This window comes from Salvelinus alpinus, chromosome 17, assembly GCF_045679555.1.
Source record: "Salvelinus alpinus chromosome 17, SLU_Salpinus.1, whole genome shotgun sequence".
Classification (NCBI taxonomy): domain Eukaryota; kingdom Metazoa; phylum Chordata; class Actinopteri; order Salmoniformes; family Salmonidae; genus Salvelinus; species Salvelinus alpinus.
In genome coordinates, this window is record NC_092102.1 from 18,677,089 (window position 1) to 18,698,632 (window position 21,544).

At 45.2% G+C, this 21,544-nt stretch overlaps 1 protein-coding gene across 4 annotated transcripts in view; it reads right to left on the reverse strand.

Annotated features, from left to right (window-relative positions):
- Positions 1–1,276: 1,276 nt before the first annotated feature.
- Positions 1,277–21,544, reverse strand: part of LOC139542376 (hematopoietic progenitor cell antigen CD34-like) — a 33,847-nt gene continuing 13,579 nt past the window's right edge. The window contains exons 2-9 of one of the 4 annotated variants that reach the window (XM_071347740.1): positions 11,351–11,647; positions 10,961–10,990; positions 10,361–10,635; positions 9,463–9,543; positions 6,364–6,472; positions 6,143–6,195; positions 4,503–4,655; positions 1,277–3,042 (exon numbers count right to left, since the gene is read on the reverse strand). In XM_071347740.1, coding sequence (XP_071203841.1) covers positions 2,860–3,042; positions 4,503–4,655; positions 6,143–6,195; positions 6,364–6,472; positions 9,463–9,543; positions 10,361–10,635; positions 10,961–10,990; positions 11,351–11,647 — 1,181 coding nt within the window. In that variant the 3' untranslated portion in view covers positions 1,277–2,859. Of the gene's footprint in view, positions 3,043–4,502; positions 4,656–6,142; positions 6,196–6,363; positions 6,473–9,462; positions 9,544–10,360; positions 10,636–10,954; positions 10,991–11,350; positions 11,648–21,544 lie in introns of all 4 variants that reach the window. The other 3 variants (XM_071347739.1, XM_071347742.1, XM_071347741.1) reach the window with 3 other exon arrangements.

Consider the following 21,544-nt stretch of genomic DNA (forward strand, 5'->3'; position numbering starts at 1 on the left):
GCATAATCAATGCTTGGAGCTTGTCAGAATTTGTGGGTTTTTGTTTGTCCACCCGCCTCTTGAGGATTGACCACAAGTTCTCAATGGGATTAAGGTCTGGGGAGTTTCCTGGCCTTGGACCCAAAATATCGATGTTTTGTTCCACGAGCCACTTAGTTATCACTTTTGCCTTATGGCAAGGTGCTCCATCATGCTGGAAAAGGCATTCAAAACTTTTGGCCACGACTGTACATTCCCTCCAACACAGCAGACGACAACATTCCCTCCAACACAGCAGACGACAACATTCCCTCCAACACAGCAGACGACAACATTCCCTCCAACACAGCAGACGACAACATTCCCTCCAACACAGCAGACGACAACATTCCCTCCAACACAGCAGACGACAACATTCCCTCCAACACAGCAGACGACAACATTCCCTCCAACACAGCAGACGACAACATTCCCTCCAACACAGCAGACGACAACATTCCCTCCAACACAGCAGACGACAACAGTCCCTCCAACACAGCAGACGACAACAGTCCCTCCAACACAGCAGACGACAACAGTCCCTCCAACACAGCAGACGACAACATTCCCTCCAACACAGCAGACGACAACATTCCCTCCAACACAGCAGACGACAACATTCCCTCCAACACAGCAGACGACAACATTCCCTCCAACACAGCAGACGACAACAGTCCCTCCAACACAGCAGACGACAACAGTCCCTCCAACACAGCAGACGACAACAGTCCCTCCAACACAGCAGACGACAACATTCCCTCCAACACAGCAGACGACAGACCGAGTGAAGTCAACTGAGGGTATCCAGTGGATACATGTAGTTATGGTTAAGAGGCCTACAACTTTTCTTTACCCTGGGAATTAGATGAAAATGTCCATTTATAAAAATTATTTTATTTTCCAAACTTGATTCCTATCTTGAACTTTAGGATGCTAGTAGAATTAAAACAGTAATTTTGGGATGTTAAAAATATAGAACATTTCTGAAAAGTAGAAATGAAAGTAAGGTAACACTTATGTGCTCAAATGTTTTTTTTAAATGGCAAATTCCTCCAGTTAGATAAAACAAAAACAGTGATGTAATGTTATGCATGATGGAAATTGTAATATTCCCCTTAGTTCCTGATTTTAAGGGTAGACTACTTGTAGAGGTCTATAAACAAGAAATCACCCTGCTATGCATGCCGAGTGTACTTTTAAACAATAGATTGGGCTGTTCTAAATGCAGTTCTGCTAAAATGTATTGCCAAGCATTGAGCAACATGTATATTTTTTATTTTATTTAACTAGGCAAGTCAGTTAAGAACAAATTTCTTATTTACAATGACGGCCTAGGAACAGTGGCTTAACTGCCTTGTTCAGGGGCAGAACGACATATTTTTACCTTGTCAGCTCGGGGATTCGATCTAGCAACCTTTCGGTTACTGGCCCAACACTCTAACCACTAGGCTAAAGACATGTTTCAAACACACTAAAAGAGACCCAAACAATACCTTACCTCAGAATTCATATGACATAAAATTAAAATTAAACAAAAAGAAGCTGCAAGTACTTTCTGTGTGTGATCACTCCTTCCTATACATTATGTCTGCATGGCAAGCTGGTGAAAATGATTTCTGTGGTTTAGAACAAAGCAAGTGTGAGTACACAAGAGTCACAAAAACATGATAAAACAGAAGCATATTATATAACATTGTTCAATATAATACTGTATGTATTAAGTGTCTAATTCTATACCATTACAAAAGGTCTTGAAAATATCATAATACTGACTTATTTTAAAGGATTGGCACACCTGACCTCTTTATATACACTACACTGTGCCCCAGACATTATACAAATCAGTCTGGTATGGTTTTCAGCAGTTGCCATGGTGACACTGTGTGGATCTTCTTTTTCTACCTCCTGTCAGATCATTGGCTGATCAGGGTTCAGCTTGCAGTAATGAAGGGGAGAATTATTTCCTGCTTCATCTCCTACAGATTGGCAGTGAGATTAAGCACCAAAAGAGGACCCATCTTCTCGCCACTACTAGGGGACCTAACTCCCTAAGCCATCACCTTGTCTACTCGTTTTACAAAATTGAGAAAGAAAAAAAAATGTATAGCTGGCGCACACATGCAAAAACACGCACGCAGACAGTCTTGCGCACACACAAAATTGCTAGCTCAAATACACACCCATACACAAAAAACAAGCACAAACACACAAGCATGCACAAAGATGAACAAACAAGCTCAGAGCGCTCCTTTATTCCACTCAGAACTTTGTAAACAGATTTAAGGATGTTAGTTGTTTTTGCGATCAACTAAAGTCTAAGGACACATTTGAATTGAACTTGAAGCTTTGCTTCTATTTATGGTTAACGGATTTTTGGAAGGAAGCTTTAAACCTGATGACGTGCAGGCAGGGCAGATGACGTGGTTGATGGGACCCCAGCTGCCGTCCTGGAGCCAGTGGGGATTAACAACGTAAAACCCTCCCTCCCCACCCAGTCCTGCCTCGGCCCAACCTCCAGGCCTGAATGACGAAAGCATCCAAGGGACAGGGATACAGCCCTCGGCATCATTATTATCATCATCATTCACATTAGTATCAAGCCTTATCATCATCAATCTTATCTGTCTTTACCATGGAGTTGTATGTAGCCGAAGTGGGGGACATGGAGAGTCTGAAGGAGTGTTTATGTGGGGGTTATTGGGGTTATGAGGGGCAGTTTTCGTCCTTGATGTCCACTGTAGGATGGGGTCGCTGGAGTTCTGCCGTGTTCTGAGGGGAAGGGTTGGTGTTGGAGGGATGGGGGGTAAGTTTCATTCTTCTCCAAGGGTTCTAGGGGGGTCTTCACAGCTCTGTGTCTGCCAAGTTGGTGGTGGAGTGGCCGTTGGTGGGAGGGGGCTGGGTCTTGGCGGCCTCTTGGGAATCACCGTTAGCAGGCTTCTCCCGGGTCTCCAGGGGGTTGAGAGGAGCCACAGACACCAGGGTGTTCCCCTGGTTCTCCTCATCCACTGGGTACGCATCCTCAGCCTGGGCAAACACAAACACGATCAACATAACATGCTGCTGGACTATTACAAACAAACATGGATGGATATATTTAACAATATGCTACTGTATACAGTACACACCACCAATTTTGAATGTTACAATCTATTCCAGTGATAATTAGATTCTAAGTATCAAAAAACCTTAGAGGAGTTGAGCTGCAGTTGGGTTTGAGCTCCAGTAGTGACTGAAGTAAAGCATTGACGTCCGCAATATGGCTCTACTCTCTGGGTTTCTCTCTAAGGCACATACCAGGTGAGGGTCTTTATCATGTGACCTCAGTGGTCTTAAAAAAAAACAGCTGTAGCTCTTTGGCAAGGAGATGAAACCATTGCACGCACATACACAGCTGTATAGATCTCATTATATAGGGCGTGTGCTGCTGGAACTCACAGTGTTGCTGTAAGTTCTCCCGAGTGGTGCATCGGTCTAAGACACTGCATCTGTCTAAGACACTGCATCTCAGTGCTAGAGGAGTCACTACAGACACCCTGGTTCGAATCCAGGCTGTATCACAACCGGCTGTGATTGGGAGTCACAAAGAGCAGCGCACAATTGGCCCAGCGTCGTCCAGGTTTGGCCGGTGTAGGCCGTCATTGTAAATAAGAATTTGTTCTTAACTGACTTGCCTAGATCATTTTTTTTTTTTTTATTTTTTTTTAATTCCTCTGACAGTTTGCCAGAACTTTCCAAAATCCAAGGCTGGCAACAATTCCTCTAAAATAAAGTGTTTTGATTATTTTCCCATTTTGATTTGTATCAGTGTTAGAAATATCATGAAACAGAAAAACCTGCCTGCAAAAATGTGTGTATTATATTTTTGTGGAATGTACAATTTTATTGAAAGCACCGAGCTTTGCATGTTGAATTAATGGAACACAGGTCAGTGAAAACATTGTTTGAAATCACACAATGCTAAAAACTCCATTACACCATTAGCTGTACAGTGTACCATCTACATCAAATCATTGACAACTTAACCCGGTGGAGCTGCAGCTAAGGGGATAGGGCACATCTGGCCTATGCTCAAGGTTAATCAGTGCTGCAATACAATACAGTACAACTAATGGGTACCACCCTAAGGTCATACACGAATGAGATCTAGGGTAGCCTACATATTGCAACTAGAATCTAGATGCATTGAAACAACGGTCAACCACAACAGTAAGCAGGTGAATAGCCCTACGTGTACATACTGTACTACCTCAATCAGCCTGACTAACCGGTGTCTGTATGTAGCATCGCTACTGTATATAGCCTGTCTTTTTACTGTTATTTTATTTCTTTACTTACCTATTGTTCACCTAACACCTTTTTTGCACTATTGGTTAGAGCCTGTAAGTAAGCATTTCACTGTAAGGTCTACACCTGTTGTAGTCGGCGCACGTGACAAATTTGATTTGATTTGACTGTAAGTAAATAGCCTAACAACGATGACTGACCAGCCTCATGCCCTTGGCGTTGTGTCTGCAGTGTTTCTTCAGACAGTAGCCTCCGATGAGGGCAGCAGCCAGCAGCAGGCCAGTGATGAGCAGAGACACCAGCACGGTGGAAGAGTGTTTACCCCACTGAGGAGCTGCCTCCACCACACCCAGCTACAGAGATAAAAAGAAATCGAGAGAACGAACAAATGAGAAAGAGAGAATGAACAAACGAGAAAGAGAACGAACAAACGATAAATAAATAAATAGAGAGACAGAGATGACTGGTTAATACTGAGTTATATAATCATAGTGACCCTACTGCAAATCTGTTATATTTAACTTATTTTTCCGTTAGACTTTCAAACATACATAAAACACAGAACATCTAAAGAAGTGAAAAGGCTTTTATCAGTTGGCAGCCATATTGGATTTCGCAGGGAAAGTTGCCTTTCAAAGAGTGGTGGGTAGATGGACCAGAAACTTGCAAAATGTGCCACCAACAAGTTAGCTAGCTAACTAAAAAAGATTGGCAGATGAAGACGGATGCTGAAAGCAGTCAAAGAAGGAGACATTTACGAGATAGACGGTAGATTTTTTTGCTTGCTTGCAGGGACGTTAGCTTCGTACACAATCTTGTCATCAGCAGTGTAGATGTAAAGCTAAACTAATTGTGAATTCAGTAAGGTGTACATTATGAAGACATGGACAGTTTTCAAATTGGTGACCTTGATAGCCAGCGGCAATGAATCGGTGACCTTGCTAGCCAGCGGCAATGAATTGGTGACCTTGCTAGTCAGCGGCAATGCAGCAAATACATTTTTCCAAAAATAAAAGACATGCAGCTAGCTACTCTGCTCATGAATCTAGGATTGCTTGCTAGCTAGCCAATGTGCTAACCTAGATCCCACCAGATCTCTTGCCAATTGAACTCCATTGCTGATTGTATTTTTTTTAACCCTTATTTTACCAGGTAAGTTGACTGAACACATTCTCATTCACAGCAACGACCTGGGGAATAGTTACAGGGGAGAGAAGGTGGGATGAATGAGCCAATTGGAAACATGGCATGACAATAATGATAGCAATAACAGTCTTAACCTTAGCCTCACTCATTGGCATGACAATGAGTGACAAGAAGTTGACATGATTAGTTCAGGCACATTTCAATATGGCTGTTCAAGTGATTAAAGTGAATGGGCTCAATAACTGTATCTAGGAGGGGACCAAGGTAGAGTTTGTAACCTAGACAGGGATACACAGGACAAGACAACATCACAGAGAGAGGGGGGAGGAGGGACTCTCGCCAGTGTTGTGATCACAGGGCTGTGTCAGTTGGTAGAGACGTCATTGGGGTGAAGGGGACTCTGGGAAGCTGGGGGAGATTCCTCACCCTGGTGACGGGACTGTTCACTCCCGGGTTTTATATTAAATCAAAGTGATTTGGAAGTGGGGCCTTGTGTTTCCCTTCCCCGTTTGGTTCTTTATACTCTCTGTGTCTCTCCTATAAACAAATTGCTATCGCGGTTGCTATGAATCAACTAACTAAAGCCGTCATGGCACTCGTGTCACAGTACATTCAGAGTCGTGTATAAAAGATAGTATAACATGAATAAATACAGTATTGAACACTCCATCTCTAGTGCTAACAGGGATCATACCTGGCCCTTGATGTCATGGCTGTTCAGGCTCTCTGACAATTCTTTGACTCCACCTGTTAGGGGAGAGACAAATGGCAGTTGTGAAAAAGGCACCTTTCAAATTCCAATAATCAAATACTCTTATCATTCAAATATTCAAAGCCCCCCCCCCCCCCCCCAAAAAAAATAAAATAAATAAATCGAACACATTATAGTACATAAGACAATACAGGTAAATCTACCATTAGCGCGTGTCAAAACCAGTGTGTTAGAGTTCTCCTCCTGGAACAGTTTAAGGTTGCAGTCTCCTGTGCACCAGGCTGAATCCTCCATGATTCTCTTGGTCACTGGCTATGGGGAAAACATTTCAGATTAAAGATCATATTGTTTTGCTCACTATTTGAACTATAAAACATACAATTATTTATAATGTGTTAAAACCACAACACTGATTTCTAATCTGTTTGTTCTCACAGACAGACGGGGGTCCCTACAGTCTTTTGGCATGCCCTGTTGTACAGTGACTATAAGGAACTTGGCTGCTCAGACTGTGTTGGTGGTGTCCTAAGCAGGGCATGTCAATCCTCATCTGAACATCACCAAACACACAATGACGCCAGCATTTGAAGCAGCAGCCGTCTGCTGCTTTCCCACAAATGTACACTATGCTCTCTCTCGGCATTCTCTCCCTCTCTGTAGTGTTGATACCTCTCAGATGCTTCACAGTAGACTTGCAGAGTGTTAAAGGTTACTGTAGGTGTAACGTCTGGTAGATCTGAACGCAGCTCACTTCCAACCCACTTTCCAGCTCACACTCTCAAACACATAGATCCCCTGAACGCAGCTCACTCTCCAGATCCCAATCGCCTGAATTCTGATCACCTGTTCACACACCTGTATGTCATTATCACACACTATTTAGTTCAGTTCTTTGCACCCCATCATTGTGAGGTATTGTTTGTTTTGTGACACACTTCTATTCGGAGCGCTGGTTTTCCTGTAATTTACTCCCATGTATGATAGTTTTTGCCTGCCTCACTAACGATGCCTTTTGCCTGTACTTTAGCCCATCGGATTTCCTGTTATCGATCAATTGCCTGATCTCCTGGACGACGTTACTAGCCTTTTCCCTGCCTGTACTGTTGCCTTTTTGGACCCCCTGTATATGACCTTCTGCCCAGCTACCTGCCTCCTCCTGTGGTCCTTTACAAGAAACACCTGCTGCGCCCTGCGCTTGAAACCAGCTCTCTGTCTTCCATCGTGTTCATTACAGTAGGCTGTTATGTCCGTGCGTTCACCACGCCATATGCCTTTGCGTAATGGAAGAGACTCACTCACTCACCAGTGACTCTTTAAAGCAGGGTTCCGGATCTCTGTTCATCACAGTGGGCCTCTCAAATAAAATTATATTTGTCACATGCGCCGAATACAACGGGTGTAGACTTTACTGTGAAATGCCTGCTTACGAACCCTCCCCAACAAGGCGGAGTAAAAAAGGTATAATAAAAATAGTAACACAAGGGTAATAAAATACACAAGAATAAAGCTTTAAACAGCGAGTACCAGTGCCAGATCAATGTGCAGGGATTTGAGGTAGATATGTACATGAAGTGACTAGGCATCAGGATAGATAATAAGGTATTTGATAAGGTATAATATTATATAGATTATATAATAGTATTTAAATATGATTCCATATGTGTTATTTCAAGAAGAAAAACCCTTGAATGACTAGGTGTGTCCAAACTATTGACTGGTACTGTATATATTTTTTACTGCAGATTACCATATTAATGGACACTACTCTGTGTGACAGGACCAAAGATTGAATCACCTGACAAAGTAAATGCATTTTCTTGTCTATACATAGTAGTCATCAGCATACATTACCACACTTGCTTTTTAAATTACAAATGGTAAATAATTCGTAAAAATGTAGCAGAGGGGGCCTAGACAGCTGTCTTGCGGAATCCCACAGCTTAGATGTATACTGTATGAGAAACTCCCATTAATAGAAATCTGTGTTCTTCTGGATAGATAGCTTTCCATCCAGGATAGAGAAGTGGATGTGAATCCATAACACTTGAGTTTACCTGTCAATAGTACATGATCAATTACATCGAAAGAAACACTAACGTCTTACAACACTGCACCCACTAACTTCCTGTCATCCATACTCTTTAGCCAATCATCTGTCATTTGGGCTAAGGCCGTACATGAACAAGGGAACAGCTTAGTAGAAGTTGAAGTCGGATTTGAAGTCGAAATCGAGGTGTCCAGAAGTGCTTTGACATACATGTATGTAATAATAGTATGAACTTTCTGTACAAAAAAGTATAGATAAACACGAAAAAGTCACTAAATAGCAAAGTCGGGTTGGAACTCGTAAGATGTCACCCTTCTCCGTCGCGCCTCACTCTTAAACCACGACTCCATGTCTGCATTTCTATTTCTAGGTCTGCGAGAGGGCTGTTTTTTATTGACATTTGGGTGAGACTGTGTCTGTTCTTTATAATAATTGTGTTATTATTAGGTGCTGCTATTTATAGGGAGTGTTGACTGGTTCTTCCGATAAAGGGACTGCTTCTCATGGGAATTTACAGGGCACATTTGTTTGAGACCACATTACATTACTTTTCTCATTGAAAGATGTTCCTCTTCTTTGGAGTGGATCTCGTTTTATGGAAAGGGAAAGGGGAATACCTAGTCAGTTGCCAGCGACTCATGCTACACCCCTACTATTCTTCCACTGACCTTAGACCCCTACAACCCACAGAGGCGTCCAGGAAGGAGACATCAGTCCTCCTCCTCATTTATCTCCTATGACGACAGATGGACGGATGATTTAGAACGGCTAAAGAATATCTGAGAAAACATCTGCCTTTATCAGGCCCCATATTTCCAACGAGCAGTTTGAGATGTATTAATCTTCCCGTGGCTAAGTGGAATGAAACAGAGACTTCCTCCCGGGCCAAGGTGCTGGGAGCCAGATAAGGGCCAGGGTATAAAGGAATGTGGCACCAGGGTTGAGGGGTAAGGGGCCCCAACTTTTTCCTCCTGTCTGTCTATCTCTGTCTGTATGTCAGTCTCACAGGTAGCTGGTTGGTACAGGCTGATATCTCTGTTAGTGTTGTGGTTGGGAAAAGAGTACAGCACAGTATACACTGGTAGAGGATGGGGGAGGGTAACTGTACAAGAGATACCCTTGTTAATGGCTTAGACTATCCTGTATTGTAACAGATAAGACCTGGGTCGGGTGGTACACCACAGAGGCTAATAGGGCATGGGAAAAGTCCATAAGGATGTATTTCATAATAACAGTAAAACATGTCGATACTCACACAGCTAGTTTCTGAAGAAAGCTCCACCTTGACTGTGTCCTTGTCCTTCACTGCCTCCTTGTCCACACACTCAACAATGGGCTGCAGAGACAGAGACGGCATAAAGCTTTCACTCAGTAATTGACATCAGTTTTGTAAACGTATCTCTCCATTCACTAATCATCTGCTACATTCCCTCAAATCAAATGTTATTGGTCACATGCATGTGATTAGCAGATGTTATTGGTCACATACATGTGATTAGCAGATGTTATTGGTCACATACATGTGATTAGCAGATGTTATTGGTCACATACATGTGTTTAGCAGATGTTATTGGTCACATACATGTGTTTAGCAGATGTTATTGGTCACATACATGTGATTAGCAGATGTTATTGGTCACATGCATGTGTTTAGCAGATGTTATTGGTCACATACATGTGTTTAGCAGATGTTATTGGTCACATACTTGTGATTAGCAGATGTTATTGCGGTTGTAGCGAAGTGCTTGTGCTTCTAGCTCCGACAGTGCAGTAATATCTAACGCATTACACAACATATACCCAATACACACAATGGAATGAAATTAAGAATATATAAATATATGGTATATCTGAGCAATGTCAGAGTGGCATAGACTAAGATACAGTAGAATAGTATAGAATACAGTATATACATATGAGATGAGTAATGCAAGATACGTAAACATTATTAAAGAGACTAGTGTTCCATTTATTAAAGTGGCCAGTGATTTTAAGTCTATGTATATAGGCAGCAGCCCCTTTACATTGACTTATGATACAGGGAATTTGAAAGAAATGTACTGTCTTGAGCCTTCTTTTAGCATGTTAATATGATACAGCATCTAAATGCATTGAAGGCATTCCCCACCATGATGTAGTTGAGTATTACTCACAAGAACATAAACAGGGGCCTGATGCCCCAGTAGCACAACAGGTGCACCCGGGTCATCAGTAGCTTCAGTGCCTTGTGTGTCAACACCAGGTCCAGCTGTGGTGCCAGAGGTGTCACCTGTGGCTAAGGGTTCATGCTCTGGCACCATGGAGGTGAAGGCAGTGTCCTGGTCTGGTACTGGAGTACTGGTCCCAGCAGTGTTGTCAGCTGTGGAGTTAGCGACGGTAGTGGCCTTGTCGTCTACAGGGGCTTGGGGTTCGATAGTGGCATCAGTACCTGTTTTTTAAAAACAATTTTATTGAAATCATGCAGCTCCGAATACCCAGTCCCCTTGACCACCCTCCGGAATCCTCACAATAATAATCCTCACAATATAATAACAAACCGACAGTTGTGAAAGGGAAGTGACCAAACGTATGGTCAAGTGGATTGAAGTTCATTTGGGAGGAAGACTGTTATTGGGGACGAGTTATGTTCGGTTTTAGTAACATCTTTTTTTATCAACATAATTAGTATCTAGTTCTATTTTCTTTAAATAGAGAGAAGGAAATGAAGAACAAGAAGTAAGAGGACTATCAGATAAAATAATAATTACCAGTACCTTGAGTGTCGTCTGTGAGGGCTGTGACTCCTAAACCGGCAGAGCAGTGTGATAGTTAGAACTCTGAGCACAAGGCCTACTAGCTCTACTGAGGTTATAAGTGTCATTAAATGCATTACGAATGGGTGGAATGTAATTCACTTATAGATGATTGACCAATGGTTAATGGAAAGGTATTATACTCATTACTCTACCCTATATTCATTATCCAGAGCTATACAAAGTCTCTACTTCTATCAATATTATGTTCCTAGAATTTTAATAGGCGTAGTGAGAGCCAATCTTAAAATCATAATCCATTGTCCTCTCCTTGGATATAGCATATAGGCCTAACTACTGACTTCAAAGCTTTGATGTGGACTTTGGTCAGGGATCTTATTAAGATCTTACCTGTTGCGTCTGTGGGTGCAGCCCCCGGTGTGTCTGCGGGTGCAGCACCTGGGGCGTCTGTGGGTGCAGCCCCCGGTGTGTCTGCGGGTGCAGCACCTGGGGCGTCTGCGGGTGCAGCACCTGGGGCGTCTGCGGGTGCAGCACCTGGGGCGTCTGTGGGTGCAGCCCCCGGTGTGTCTGCGGGTGCAGCACCTGGGGCGTCTGCGGGTGCAGCACCTGGGGCGTCTGTGGGTGCAGCACCCTCTTTGGCATCGGATGTATAAGGTGTATCAATGGAATCTTGACAGTGAATTTCATCTGGGTGAGAGAAACCAACATGAATCAACATGTAGACCTGATACCATTGCTAAGATACACTATATGACCAAAAGTATGTGGACACCTGCTTGTCGAACATCTCATTCCAAAATCATTGGCATTAATAAGGAGTTGGTCCCCTCTTTGCTGCTATAACAGCCTCCACTCTTCTGGGAAGGCTTTCCACTAGACGTTGGAACATTGGGGCGGGGACTTGCTTCCATTCAGCCACAAGAGCATTAGTGAGGTCGGGCACTGATGTTGGGCAATTAGGCATGGCTCGCAGTCAGCATTCCAATTAATCCCGAAGGTGTTCGATGGGGTTGAGGTCGGGGCTCTGTGCAGGCCAGTCAAGTTCTTCCACACCGATCTCGACAAACCATTTCTGTATGGACCTCGCTTTGTGCCTGGGGGCATTGTCATGCTGAAACAGGAAAGGGCATTTCCCAAACTGTTGCCACAAAGTTAGAAGCACAGAATCATCTAGAATGTCACACTATGTATGCTGTAGCGTTAAGGTTTCCCTTCACTGGAATAACAGCCCCAGGCCATTATTCCTCCTCCACCAAACTTTAAAGATGGCACTATGCATTGGGGCAGGTAGTGTGATTCCTCACTCCAGAGAACGCGTTTCCACTGCTCCAGAGTCCAGAGGACAGACAATTTTTACGCGCCATGTTGAAAGTCACAGAGGTCTTCAGTAAGGCCATTATACTGTCAATGTTTGTCTATGGAGATTGCATGGACGCGTGCTTGATTTTATACATCTGTCAGCAATGGATGTGGCTGAAATAGTCAAATCCACTCATTTGAAAGGGTGTCCACATACTGTTGTGTATATAGTGTATGTAGCCTTGATCCAAGGCCTTTGTATACTGCACAGAAGGGAGAGCTCAAACACTTCTTCATTTAGTGTTACTTCTTTTCATAAAGTAGCTTGGCACTCTCAAAGAAATTGTCTGTGGTAACTTACTTACTGTGGTAACTTACTTACTGTGGTAACTTACTTACTGTGGTAGCCCGGTTGTAGATGTAGGTCTACGTGTCAACACCTAATGCTAACACAGCTATACACCCCAGATTCAGATGGCTAATTTGTAGGTTGACTTTTTTAGCACGTGGGTGGTGTGTTTGTGTGAATGTCGTCCGGGTGTGGAAGGCAGGTTAACCCAGCATGGCCCCTGTGATTGCCACCCTGCGCCTCAGCCCCCTGACCACCCCAACAGTGGACTGATTTGGCCTGTTTGCTCAGTAACCCTAGGTAGTTAATGGTCAAAGTGTGTGGTACTGGCCTCTACAGCCTGCACAAATAAAGCCTACCCTCTAAAGTCAGGACCCCTGACTCTACACCGACGATCAGGGAAAAATCACATTTCTAAAATAAGATTGGTCAGCTGTTGCAGGCAAGCCTGGATGTTGGGAAAGTCAAGTGAAACTGTAGAAACACTTTTATCCATGTGAGTTTATATGAGGTTAATGGGTTATAGGCCTATTTTATCATGTTTTGTTATTGTTGGAGTCTACGGTTGCTATAGGCTTATTGGTTCTACACTTGCTATTGGGGCCAGATTGGACATTTTTAAGATAACTGACAAATGTTGCTTTAAGCCTACCCTAGAATGCTGATTCATAACGAGCAAGTACATTTTGAAAATAATTTGATATGATTTATCTGTCCAAATGTTGAGCAATTTCAGCATTGTTCCTATGGGCTAGTGTGTGAGCTGGCATTCTAGAGTCCAAACTCATTGTCACCCAGGCTCCAGAATGCAGGCTAACGCTCCATCAAAGGACTGGCCGTGGTCCACAACCGTCAATACCCCTCAGCTGGGTTATCTAGTTACACTGACAAAGACACACGTATTCTTCTACCCTAACACAGCGGAGGCCCTGTGCTTGTCTCCGCATGTACACGTTATTAAAAGCGAGTTCATTAGGAAGTGCATTGACGATGTCGTACCCACAGCAACGATTAAAACATTCCCAAACCAGAAACCGTGGATTGACGGCAGCATTCGCGTGAAACTGAAAGCGCGAACCACTGCTTTTAACCAGGGCAAGGTGACCGGAAGCATGACCGAATACAAACAGTGTAGCTATTCTCTCCGCAAGGCAATCAAACAGGCTAAGTCCCAGTACAGAGACAAAATCGAGTCGCAATTCAACAGCTCAGACACAAGAGGTATGTGGCAGGGTCTACAGTCAATCACGGATTACAAAAAGAAAACCAGCCCCGTCGCGGACCAGGATGTCTTGCTCCCAGACAGGCTAAACAACTTTTTTGCCCGCTTTGAGGACAATACAGTGCCACTGACACGGCCCCCTACCAAAACCTGCGGGCTCTCCTTCACTGCAGCCGAGGTGAGTAAAACATTTAAACGTGTTAACCCTCGCAAGGCTGCAGGCCCAGACGGCATTCCCAGCCGCGTCCTCAGAGCATGCGCAGACCAGCTGGCTGGTGTGTTTACGGACATATTCAATCAATCCTTATCCCAGTCTGCTGTTCCCACATGCTTCAAGAGGGCCACCATTGTTCCTGTTCCCAAGAAAGCTAAGGTAACTGAGCTAAACGACTACCGCCCCGTAGCACTCACTTCCGTCATCATGAAGTGCTTTGAGAGACTAGTCAAGGACCATATCACCTCCACCCTACCGGACACCCTAGACCCACTCCAATTTGCTTACCGACCCAATAGGTCCACAGACGACGCAATCGCAACCACACTGCACACTGCCCTAACCCATCTGGACAAGAGGAATACCCATGTGAGAATGCTGTTCATCGATTACAGCTCAGCATTTAACACCATAGTACCCTCCAAACTCGTCATCAAGCTCGAGACCCTGGGTCTCGACCCCGCCCTGTGCAACTGGGTCCTGGACTTCCTGACGGGCCGCCCCCAGGTGGTGAGGGTAGGTAACAACATCTCCACCCCGCTGATCCTCAACACTGGGGCCCCACAAGGGTGCGTTCTGAGCCCTCTCCTGTACTCCCTGTTCACCCACGACTGCGTGGCCATGCACGCCTCCAACTCAATCATCAAGTTTGCGGATGACACTACAGTGGTAGGCTTGATTACCAACAACGACGAGACGGCCTACAGGGAGGAGGTGAGGGCCCTCGGAGTGTGGTGTCAGGAAAATAACCTCACACTCAACGTCAACAAAACAAAGGAGATGATTGTGGACTTCAGGAAACAGCAGAGGGAGCACCCCCCTATCCACATCGACGGGTCAGTAGTGGAGAAGGTGGAAAGTTTTAAGTTCCTCGGTGTACACATCACGGACAAACTGAATTGGTCCACCCACACAGACAGCGTTGTGAAGAAGGCGCAGCAGCGCCTCTTCAACCTCAGGAGGCTGAAGAAATTCGGCTTGTCACCAAAAGCACTCACAAACTTCTACAGATGCACAATCGAGAGCATCCTGTCGGGCTGTATCACCGCCTGGTACGGCAACTGCTCCGCCCACAACCGTAAGGCTCTCCAGAGGGTAGTGAGGTCTGCAGAACGCATCACCGGGGGCAAACTACCTGCCCTCCAGGACACCTACACCACCCGATGTCACAGGAAGGCCATAAAGATCATCAAGGACAACAACCACCCAAGCCACTGCCTGTTCACCCCGCTATCATCCAGAAGGCGAGGTCAGTACAGGTGCATCAAAGCAGGGACCGAGAGACTGAAAAACAGCTTCTATCTCAAGGCCATCAGACTGTTAAACAGCCACCACTAACATTTAGCGGCCGCTGCCAACATACTGACTCAACTCCAGCCACTTTAAAAATGGGAATTGATGGAAATTATGTAAAAATGTACCACTAGCCACTTTAAACAATGCCACTTAATATAATGTTTACATACCCTACATTACCCATCTCATATGTATATACTGTACTCTATATCATCTACTGCATCTTGCCATCTTTATGTAATACATGTACCACTAGCCACTTTAAACTATGCCACTTTATGTTTACATACCCTACAGTACTCATCTCATATGTATATACCGTACTCTATACCATCTACTGCATCTTGCCATGCCGTTCTGTACCACCACTCATTCATATATCTTTATGTACATATTCTTTATCCCTTTACACTTGTGTGTGTGTATAAGGTAGTAGTTGTGGAATTGTTAGGTTAGATTACTTGTTGGTTATTACTGCATTGTCGGAACTAGAAGCACAAGCATTTCGCTACACTCGCATTAACATCTGCTAACCATGTGTATGTGACTAATAAAATTTGATTTGATTTGATTTGATTTGTTTACTGAGATATGGTACAGTACATGAAGATAACCACTGTTTTCTGGGCACCGGCTCAAAGATGTAAACTTAGCATATGTCACGTACATTTCTCTGGCCACAGCCCTTTAAAGTTAACAAAACTCTGTTTTGTAAAACACACATAAAATAAAATAAATAAAAAAATCTGTGTATGGCTAACCGGCACTAACGTTACACTGCAAGTTAACAGTTTAAACACTTCCTGATGTGGGTGGAAACAAGCGTGGTTTGTAAAGCCCTATCTATAACTGGAATAGTTATCTACCCAACGCTGCGGCGTAATCAGAGCTTATGAGCACACCACAACACGTTATTTATCTTAATAACTTCCTTTTTCTTCTATTGCGATGATGAATTTAAGCACACACAAGGAGCCATCTGGGCTGGTGGCTTTGTGAGTATTTATTATTTTGAGAGTTTTCCTCAAGTCAGCCTCGGAGAGCGAAAACACCTGGTCATCCGGAGCGTTCCTGGATGGCTCAGTATTGTCTGCCTCGAAGCGAGCATAGAATGTGTTAAGCCTGTCTGGGAGGGAGGCTTCAGTGGACACTGCACAGCTGAGGTCTGATTGAGAAATCTTACCTACCCCCCAGCCAAGCCCTTCCATGAGCCCCTCACTCCACTACCGTGTCAGACCACCACATGAGCTTGCTCTCAGCCCACATACACACACACACACACACAGGTGCGCTAAAAAACTCACACTCCACATAAACACACACCTTTTCTTCTTTCCTGTACGTTTTGTTTTGGAGGTCTTGGAGCATTGAGCCTGAAAACCAGTGAAAGTCAAACCATTGACCTAGTGTGAGGCGGTGGCCACAGTCCCTTCAATACACTCAGCCATCCACAGCCAATGCTACCCTGTCTGTTTTAGCATGTGTCACAGTGTGGTGATGAGGCATGGGCCACTAAATCATGGGTTGCAGTGTGGCCGTGACAGGGGCCTGGCCCCTGTGGTCCCTGTGGTCTGCCTCTACAGCCTGGCTGTGGCCTGACCCATCAACCACAATTACACTGCTGGCCCATGATACAGTAGTTAGTAGTAAGGTTCTATGGCCAAATAAGAGGAGAGGACAGCCATGGATCTGCCTGACACACTGCAGAGACGTGTCTGTAGATATTTCTGTTGGGTTGATCTATGATGAGGAGGTTGACTCCATGGTTATATTGTCTTAGGGGAGCGGTGTATGTCACTGGGTGAGGTCACTGACTTGACATACTTGATATATGTACAGCGCGACTGTCTATAGTATCTACATATCCATAAATACGTGTGTACTATCCCTGAAAGTGTGTATTTCACGACCGTGCACAATCGTTTTTTTTTATATCGAGAGTTCAGGGGAGGTCACAAGGAATAAATTGTATTTATAAATCGGAGGTCGTTTTAACGATGAGCCACCACCACTATCACTATGAATGCACACACCCAAATGTGCAGACCTGAAAACTTATGGTACATTCATAAGCCCCACAAACACATAATAGGTTCTTCTCCCATGAAACTCCCCTGTTGGAGCTGATGCAACACTCACTGAACAACAGTGAGAGTAGTTCTCTTTATTGGCCCTGTTGCCATAGCAAACAAGGTTACCATAGCAGATGTTAGAAGCCCCATGGGCTCTGCTCCTGGCCTGGAGAGAGACCAAGTCCTCCCATTGCTGCTCGGGGCAAACCAACCGTGGAGGAGTGGGGGAGTGGAGGGAGAGGATTATGAGCGGGAGGGAAGATGTCTCTTATCATTAATTTACGTGTGTTGATGTCTGTGTGAAAGCCAGATCCCACATTTGTTTTTGCTTCCCAACCAGCCAGGCAACCTCCATTTGGCCCTTCTAGCTAAATCTGAGATATATGGGCCCTCTATACCTCCCCCTAACCCTAATCCTGACACGCATACGCTGAGCGAGCGAGCTTGGGGGATTGTGTCTGGACTATTTTATTTTATTTAAACAGGTAGGCCAGTTGAGAACAAGTTCTCATTTACAACTGCGACCTAGCCGAGATAAAGCAAAGCAGTGCGATAGATATAACACAGAGTTACACATGGAATAAACAAACGTACAGTGTGTGCAAATTAAGTAAGAAGGAAGGTAAGGCAATAAATTGGCCAATAGTGAAATAGTGGCTAAATAACTACAATTGAGCAATTTACACTGGAGTGATAGATGTGCAGATGAGGATGTGCAAGTAGAAATACTGGTGTGCAAAAGAGCAGAAAAACAAAAACAAATATGGGGATGAGGTAGGTAGTTGGTTGGATGGGCTATCTACAGATGGGCTGTGTACAGCTGCAGCGATCGGTAAGCTGCTCTGACAGCTGAGGAAGTTAGTGAGGGAGATATAAGTCTCCAACTTCAGTGATTTTTGCAATTCGTTCCAGTCATTAGCAGCAGAGAGTCATTGGCAGCAGCAGGTTTCGCGACGAATATGTAGCGAGGACCAGCCAACAAGAGCATACAGGTCGCAGTGTGCACGGTGTTTCCTCCGACACATTGGAGGCGACCTAGTATATGGGGCTTTGGTGACAAAACAGATGGCACTGTGATAGACTGCATCCAATTTTTTTAAACATTTTTATTTTAATTTTACCCTCTTTTCTCCCCAATTGTGTGGTATCCAATTGTTAGTAGTTACTATCTTGTCTCATCGCTACAACTCCCGTACGGGCTCGGGAGAGACGAAGGTTGAAAGCCATGTGCCCTCCGATACACAACCCAACCAAGCCGCACTGCTTCTTAACACAGCGCGCATCCGACCCGGAAGCCAGCTGCTCCAATGTGTCGGAGGAAACACCGTGCACCTGGCGACCTGGTTAGCGCGCACTGCACCCGGCACAGGAGTTGCTAGTGCGCGATGAGACAAGGACATCCTTACTGGCCAAACTCTCCCCAGCCCGGACGACGCTAGGCCAATTGTGCATCGCCCCACGGACCTCCCGGTCGCGGCCGGCTGCGACAGAGACTGGGCGCGAACCCAGAGTCTCTGGTGGCACAGCTAGCACTGCGATGCAGTGCCCTAGACCACTGCGCCACCCGGGAGGCCCTGATGAGTAGAGAGAGGCTATTTTGTAAATGATATCGCCGAAGTCAAGGATCGGTAGGATGGTCAGTTTTACGAGGGTATGCTTGGCAGCATGAGTGAAGGAGGCTTTGTTGCAAAATAGGAAGCCGATTCTAGGTTTAACTTTGGATTGGAGATGCTTAATGTGCGTCTTGAAGGAGAGTTTACAGTCAAGCCAGGCACCTAGGTATTTATAGTTGACCACATATTCTAGGTCAGAACCGTGCAGAGTAGCAATTTCCCATTCGGGTGGGCGGGTGCGGGCAGAGATCGGTTGAAGGGCATGCAATTCTTTTTACTATCATTTAAGAGCAGTTGGAGGCCACATAAGGAGTGTTGTATGGTGTTGAAGCTCGTTTGGAGGTTTGTTAACACAGTGTCCAAAGAAGGACCAGATGTATACAGAATGGTGTCGTCTGCGTAGAGGTGGATCAAAGAATCACCCTCAGCAAGAGCGACATCATTGATATATACAGAGAAAAGAGTTGGCCCGAGAATTGAACCCTGTGGCACCCCCATAGAGACTGCCAGAGGTTCGTACAATAGGCCCTCAGAGTTCAGTGTGTCAAATCGATCTGAGAAGTAGTTAGTGAACCAGGCGAGGCAGTCATTTGAGAAGCCAAGGCTGTTGAGTCTGCCGATAAGAATACGGTGATTGACAGAGTTGAAAGCCTTGGCCAGGTCGATGTCTTTTATCGATGGCGGTTATGATAACGTTTAGGACCTTGAGCGTGGCTGAGGTGCATACGTGACCAGCTCGGAAACCAGATTGCATAGTGGAGAAGGTACGGTGGGATTCGAAATGGTCGGAGATCCCTTTGTTCACTTGGCTTTCGAAGACTTTAGAAAGGCAGGGCAGGATGGATATAGGTCTGTAACAGTTAGGGTCAAGCGTGTCTCCCCCTTTGAAGAGGGGGATGACCGCGGAAGCTTTCCAATCTTTACGAATCTCAGACGATACGAAAGAGAGGTTGAACAGACTACTAATAGGGGTTACTATTGCGGCGGACAATGGCGGCGGATAATTTTAGGAAGAGAGGGTCCAGATTTTCTAGCCCAGCTGATTTGTAGGGATCCAGATTTTGCCTCTCTTTCAGAACATCAGCTGTCTGGATTTGGGTGAAGGAGAAGCGGGGGGGCTTGGGCCAGTTGCTGCAGGGCTGTTGACCGGGGTTGGGGTAGCCAGGTGGAAAGCATGGCCAGCCGTAGAGAAATGTTTATTGTAATTCTCGATTATCATGGATTTATCAGTGGTGACAGTGTTTCCTAGTCTCAGTGCAGTGGGCAGCTGGGAGGAGGTGCTCTTATTCTCCATAGACTTTAAAGTGTCCCAAAACTTTTTGGAATTAGTGCTGCAGGATGTACATTTCTGTTTGAAAAAGCTAGCCTTTGCTTTCCTAACTGACTGTGTGTATTGCTTCCTGGCTTCCCTGAAAAGTTGCATATCGAGGGGACTAGAGAGTTATACACATTAATCTATTCGCCCATAATAGTTGATGGCTGCTGTTTTTACGGTTCAATTCATTGCACATATACACAGCGGTACACAGACAATGAAACCAAAAGATCCGACAATCCAGGTGGATGTAGTTGTTGAATTTGAGGACAGACTCTTACAGTGAGAGTTTGAGATGTGACTTTGGGTGTGGGTGTGTCTGTTTGGGCAGAGAGGAATCCAATGTTTGTGTGTGTGTCGCCAGCTCCTCTCAGACAGGGTCCAGGCCCTATCCAGCTCTGTGGAGAGTGTTTCCGGGCTCCTCACTCTGATGTCATCGTGGCACCAACGGAACAGATTGTGCTCCTGAGCAGCTCGGGTCTCCAAAACGAAACGCATAACATTTGGTTGCCAGATTTGCAAGAGCGCAGAGGGGAAAGATTGCAAGAGGATAATTTGTTTGTTCCGCACTGCTAGTGCACATGGCAGAGCAGTGTAGTGAGTCTGTGGGTCAGGAACGGGGCAGCCAGTATACCTAACCCACTTGGAATACACACACGCAGGGAGCAGATGCGACAGTACCCATGCCAGGTGAGATGATGACAGCTCGGGGTAAAAACTGTTTGAACACAGCAGGACCAACGGTGGTCGATGGTCCCATCACATCGACACCGTGGTGAAGAAGGAACAACAGCGCCTCAACCTCAGGCGGCTGAAGAAGTGAAACGTCCGCGGATTCACCGTTGAGAGCTCGCTGCATCAACGCCTGGTACGACGACTGCACAGTCCTGAACCGCAAGGCTCTTCAGAGGGTGGTACGGTCAGCCCGGCACGCTATCGGGGAACGCTGCCTGCCCTCCAGGATATTTACAGCACTCAGTGTCGAAGGAAGGCCAAGAAAGTCATTAAGGACCTCAGCCACCCGGGCCACGGACTGCTCACTCTGCTACAGTCTAGCAGACGGTACAAGTGCATCAGAGCTGTGACCAAGAGGCTTGGAAACAGCTTCTATCGATAGGCCATCAGACTGTTGAACAGAAATCACAAGCTGTCTACCGGGACAGTACTCTGTCCTGCACCTTAGACTTTTTTGCACACACACACA